Raw genomic sequence first — 6,401 nt, 5'->3', positions numbered from 1 at the left:
GAGAGTATTGCAATGTACATGCTGCAAAGTGCTTTATTGCTAATTTTGGTTGAGTATCGGATGCTCAGAACTTTCTTTGGCTGTTTGCAGTGAAATCTATCAAGTAGTTGCTCTTCACTTAGTGTTAATACCAAGTACCACTGTTGTAAATGAGTATAGACTTCACACGGGCTTTGTATAATTTGATCAGAATTGTATATTGATTTTTACTTCTTTTTTTTTCTTCCAATAATTGGATTGTAAAAAGTTTAAATGGCACATGTGTTAACGTAGAACCTTTGGACACCTCACATAGGGAATATTTCAGTAAATCGCCAGGCGTCTAACAGTTAAGTACCCAATGACTCGCGATATAATATATAATTTTAAAATGTAATGTTTCTATTAATGAAAACCACCAAAAAAACCGCATTTAATTGTTCACACTTTTATATTTATCTTTCAGATATTGCCTGGGTACTGACTAGAAAGAGGGGCGTGGCCCCACCTAACCTCGATGACATCTACAAACGTCTGACGATCCAGGGCCTTGACGTCTCCAAATTCGAATTAACTGACCAAAAGGGCTGTCCTGTCTGGCCCAAGGAATAAAAAATAACATAACGTCATTGCTCTTGAAGTCCAATCTAAGACATTTATATCAAAAAACTTGATTTCCAAACGGTTGTTATTACAAACCCTGTTAGGTCCGGATATTTTCGTTAAATGGGATGATAGAGGCATCAACCAACTTTCTATCAAATTGCCGTAAATTTTATTATAAAGCATTATTATGATAATTGACATTAGTTTAAAGAAACAATAAGACAAAGCACCGACAAAATGTCACATAAGTTTCGAGCCTTTCTGCAACAGTTATCACTCCTATATTATTAAAATCTGCTGAATTGTTACAAATAATAAGCGATAACGAAATGAGATCTTCAATATCATCCCCCCCCCCCACCCCTCTGCACACAAAACATCTGTAAGAAGCATGAATTTTGCATTTATATTGATATAATTGAAATAACTGCTTGTGGGTTTAGCTTTTTCATAACTCCAATCCACCTCTCAACAAAACCCTCAATTAATTGTTAAAAATCTCGTGACACACCTAAAAGACAATCATTTATCAGTCGTTTGTTACCAATTTTCATTTCCTTATTTTCATTATTATAATTTATGGTTTTTTTTTGTTTTTTTTGTTTGTTTGTTTTTTTGTTTTTTTTTTTTGTAGTTTTTTTTTATCACAATCTAGCTAGCGGATAAATATATGTCATATAGATTAACAGTGTCATAAAATTTATCATTTTTCGCAGATCACACCGTAAGCCCCATCACGTACCTAAATGTCACATGATCTGTTTTTAATGACATACAGGAATCCCCTTGGACATGAACACAATATTTTAATAATCTACTGATATGAGGTGGATTAGTGGGCGTGGGGGTTCAGGTTCTGTTTACTTCACAAGGAATTCACTCATAGTCTTAATGAATTGATTATCTGACATTTACCTAAAATGGCTTACGGAGTGAATAGTTATTGAGAAAATGAGAATATCACGTGCTACTTAACCAATTGTGTTGATTGTTTTAAAAACAGTTAAAAATGGAAATTGATTAAAATTAATGATATCAAATGAATTCAATATTTTCAATTCACTCATTTATTTTTGCATTGTCTTTGTTCTATTGCTATATGAAGTATTAAGACTACCATCTTATTTTTAGACATGTGAAATGATCCAACCGACATAGTAATAGTAGTAGTAGTAGTAGTAGTAGTAGTAGTAGTAGTAGTAGTAGTAGTAGTAGTAGTAGTAGTAGTAGTAGTAGTAGTAATAGTAGTAGTAGTAATAGTAATAGTAGTAGTACTTGTTGTTGTTGTAATTGTAGAAGAAGTAGTAGTAGTAGTCGGTAGTAGTAGTAGTAGTAGTAGTAGTAGTAGTAGTAGTAGTAGTAGTAGTAGTAGTAGTAGTAGTAGTAGTTGTAGTAGTAGTAATAGTAGTAGTAGTAATAGTAATTGTAGTAGTACTTGTTGTTGTTGTAATTGTAGAAGACGTAGTAGTAGTAGTAGTAGTAGTAGTAGTAGTAGTAGTAGTAGTAGTAGTAGTAGTAGTAGTAGTTGTAGTAGTAGTAATAGTAGTAGTAGTAATAGTAATTGTAGTAGTACTTGTTGTTGTTGTAATTGTAGAAGACGTAGTAGTAGTAGTAGTAGTAGTAGTAGTAGTAGTAGTAGTAGTAGTAGTAGTAGTAGTAGTAGTAGTAGTAGTAGTAGTAGTAGTAGTAGTTAATGTTGTTTTATAGGGCGTTGGCTTATCCCGGTTTCTATTGCATGAAAGGGGCAATAAAGTCGATAAAAGTAGTCCTTCAGAGTCATTAGGCCAGTGGAGCCGGAATTTATCCCGGCCTGCGAGATCTAACAGATCCAGCTAGCCAATCACTGCTGGGTGGACGGGTGTCCAGAAAAATCGCGACTGCATCCGGGATCGATCACTGTCGATTTCATTCACGCCATTGTTTATAGTAGATCGCCAGGTCTAGATGGTGTCAGAGCAGAAGAACTAAAATGTCTTGATGCAAATACTAGCTGATATATATAATAAGCTATTTAAGACAAAACAAGTTCTCAATCTTGGAAGTGGAAAACTCATTCTGCTAAACAAACCAAATAAAAAGAAAGGCCCTTTAGAAAATTTGCGACCAATCGTTTTATTATCATCGTTATTATCGTTTTAAGCACAATCAACAGAATTAGAGAAAAGGTAGAGGAATATCTTTCGCCTTCACAAAGCGGGTTTAGAAGAGACAGAAGCACTACAGACATAGTATGGGCCCATCGATGGCTGAAAGCCAGAACGGAGAAATATAAGGAAGAATTTACCATACTTGAAATCGATATGAGTTCAGCTTCCGACATCATTTGTAGAACCAAGTTGCTATCAATCCTTGACTCATTCTTGGACAAGGATCACGTGAAGCTCATAAGATACCTATTATCAAATAATACATTACAATTTGACTCCGGCAGAGAATTAACAACAATATCAACTTCAATTGGATACCTTCAAGGCGACAGCTTGAGTCAAATTCTATTCACAATATACCTCGAATCAGCCATGAAAGATTTAAGACCAAAATTACCACCAATAAAGAAGATCACTCGTGAATTGACATACGCAGATGATACAGTTCTAATCTTTGAATCAGAACATCAAGCGAAAATATACTTGCCAATAATATCAACTACCCTAGAAGCATGGAATCTGAAAGTCAATCAATCCAAAACAGAATATACAAAAATCAACAGAAATTTTAAAGAATGGAAAAGTGTACTTAAACTAGGCAATTTGATCAACGAAAATGAAGACATCAGAAAATGAAAGCAGCTGGCCATCAATGCATTCAACCAACTCCAAAAGTTATGGAATAGAAATAAAATAATCAGTGAGAATAAACGAATACAGATTTACGAAGCACTGATTATTCCGATATTGACATATAATTGTGGAACTTGGTCTCGATGCATACCACCGCAAACAATTACGTCGCGTAATCGGAATCTATTGGCCAGAGACAATTGCAAATACTGATCTCTATGAAAAAATCAGGGTCCAACGCCCGAGTACAATAATTAAAGAACAGCGATGGAGACTATTTGGTCACATCTTATGTCGAGAAGATAACATCCCAGCTCAAACTGCAATGACAGAATATTTCCTTCATGGCTACAAATATGTAGGGAGACCACCAACATCAATAGTAACTACCCTGAACCAGGATCTCTCTACATATCAGAAATTTCTGGATTCAGATGAGGCCGAATTAATCCTCAAAGAACTACGAAATACTGCAATGCCCTCCATACTAAAGTCACTACAAGATCTTGACAGCCTCAAAACTCTGGCCCAGGACCGTGACCAATGGAAACAATTAACAACATGGATGGAGAGAGCAGCTATACTTATCGACCATGACTGAATCACACAATTCTCAGCAAGCGTCATTCGGACTGCGAAGCTTACTACTACTACTACTACTACTATCTATACTACTACTCTACTACTATACTACTACTACTACTACTACTACTACTACTACTACTACTACTACTACTACATTGTTTATAAACAACCATGTTTGTCTGAGCACGTGTAAAGGTGTGTCAGAAGCAGTCTGTAGCCACGCAGAAGGCGTTTGGAGGCATCTGGAGCCGTCTAGAAGTCATCTAAAGTATTCTGAAGCCATCCCTCAGCCCTCAACACCGCCCGGAGGCCGTCCGAGCCATCCAGAAGCCGAGAAAAGTCTCCAAGAGGCGCCCGGAGCCGTCTGGTGCTATCCCGATTCCGTTTGAAACCCTGCGGAATTCGTCTGGAGCCGACTGGAGCATGTTTAGGACCGCCGGTTCTACGGTCCCTGGGAAATGTGAACCGCAAGGACCCGTTCAAACCGGTTCTTTTTCGACATTGGCCAATCACAAGGCGTCATTGTGACAGTCAAACGATAGGAACCGGTCCTGCAGTAGATGGCTGTCGAACCGCTAAGTGTAAGTGAGAGCGGAGAAGGCGTGTTGCCTCAAAACATGAAAATAGTGCTATAACAATATCCATTAAGCATGTGTTTGTGTTTGTGTGTGTGTGTGTGTGTGTGTGTGTGTGTGTGTGTGTGTGTGTGTGTGTGTGTGTGTGTGTGCGAAGATTGATGGAGCGGGTCGGGTCAATGTTAGGGAGTGAAAGGAAAATGGATTGTTATATTTTGTCTCTGTGACATGCTGGACCAAAAGTATGGGAAGTGGGAAGAGTTTGTTTTGATTTTTTAATTTTTTTTTTCGGAGGGGGGTGAGGGGGGGGGTTGTTGTTGTTCTCTTTTTCTCTTCCGCATTGTCTTGTGTATGCGTTGGATCGGAAGGTCCTGGGTTCGAGCCTCGCTCGGCGCCTAGTTTAGTCCTTGAAAGACTCTTTACTCATACCCTATCACCGTACTCAGGTGTAAAATGAGTACCTGGTCCTCAACATTGTTGTCTCTGTCGGAAAAAATTGTAACATCGCCTAACAGGCGTCATGTCTCGTTCTACATGTTATGTGTTGCTATTAGTCAGGGACCCGTTGTAAGCGCTTGAAAGTGTTCGCTTAACTACGTTTTTGTTTCTTTTTTAATAAAAAAAAATTCTATCTTTGGATAGGACGCTGTCTATCCCAAAGTACTTTTCGCCAGATCTAACAAACCCAGCTACCCATTCACTGCTGAATAGACAGAGATCAGAAGAAAAAAACAAGCTCGACTGCACCCGGGATCAATCTCTGGCCCATTGCAAGTAAAGAGAGTGCTCTATCAACTGAGCTATCGGGCCCCCCAAATAATCTAATGGTGGTTTTTTAAAATACAGAGTTATAATTGTTATTTTTGAAGAAAGCTATAGTATGTGAAACTTGTATCATTTGATTAGTTAAAACACAAAACGAAATAAAAGTATTATTGTATCATCAAATGACAACAATGCGATAGAAAGGAGGTGAGTGTTGTGACAACAGAATTAGTTCACCAGCCACGTTTTGGTTATCGCACGGGGAGAAACAGTAACACCAGGAACATAGCTCAACCAGGAACTAGTACCAGGAACCTCCACCAGGAACATGTTCCTGGTCATGTTACTGTTACTGTGTGATGTGTGTGTGTGTGTGTGTGTGTGTTGTGTGTGTGTGTGTGTTGTGTGTGTGTGGAGTGGTGGATGGTGAGAGGATGTAGAGAGAGAGAGAGAGAGCGCGCGCAACCCAGCCTACGTCCCTCCCTCCAGTCTGAACATCTCGTCTGTCTGTGGTTGGTACCACAAACACGAGTACGAACGTCGTACCCGTGTCATCTATGCTCCGTACTACTTAGGACATGACTGATACGAAACTCTCTTCGACCGGAACAATCGCACCAGGAACAGGTTCCGTACCAGGAACAACGCCACCAGGAACAAAATCGTACCAGGAACATGAAAATGTTCCGAATGCCCGCCGCTACAACAGATAGCCAAAAGAAAAAAATCGGACCAGCTAGGTTCGAAACACACACACGAACACACACATACACACAAACACACATCTTAAAGTGGTCACATTCATTTCAAAGAATAACCCATTAGAGAAGAGGGGTAATGTCGTCAAAATAGATCATTGTCATTGCGATTATTAGTGTGTAGTAAATCAGGAAATTTACCCCGAGTAATGGAATCGTCCAAGGCGTCTCGTGGCCCCTCTTACCCCACCACACACACAAGAGGGCGTATGTGCAAGAGGGGGTTGGTGCGATTAATTAAGTGGGATGGGTGGTTAGGCGAACGACCTAGGCAAAAGGACCGAGAAAAGGCAGTAAAGAAACTAGAATCGCTGGGACCGTTCAAATAGAAAGATAAGAAGTGAGGATAATAA

The 6,401-nt window shown here is 39.0% G+C and overlaps 1 protein-coding gene across 1 annotated transcript in view; it reads left to right on the top strand.

Moving 5' to 3' along the window:
* The window catches only part of LOC144968226 (apolipoprotein D-like), a 9,642-nt gene extending 8,013 nt beyond the window's left edge, over window positions 1-1,629 (top strand). The window contains exon 6 of the mRNA XM_078906367.1: window positions 446-1,629. Coding sequence (XP_078762493.1) covers window positions 446-591 — 146 coding nt within the window. The 3' untranslated portion in view covers window positions 592-1,629. The remainder of the gene's footprint in view (window positions 1-445) is intronic.
* The last annotated feature ends 4,772 nt before the right edge of the window (window positions 1,630-6,401 follow it).

This window comes from Berghia stephanieae, chromosome 3 (genome assembly GCF_034508935.2).
Source record: "Berghia stephanieae isolate SIO BIC M18660-M18661 chromosome 3, UCSD_Bste_1.3, whole genome shotgun sequence".
NCBI classification, from domain to species: Eukaryota; Metazoa; Mollusca; class Gastropoda; order Nudibranchia; family Aeolidiidae; genus Berghia; species Berghia stephanieae.
Note: the sequence above shows the minus strand (reverse complement) of the source record. Positions and strands in the feature narration are given on the sequence as shown.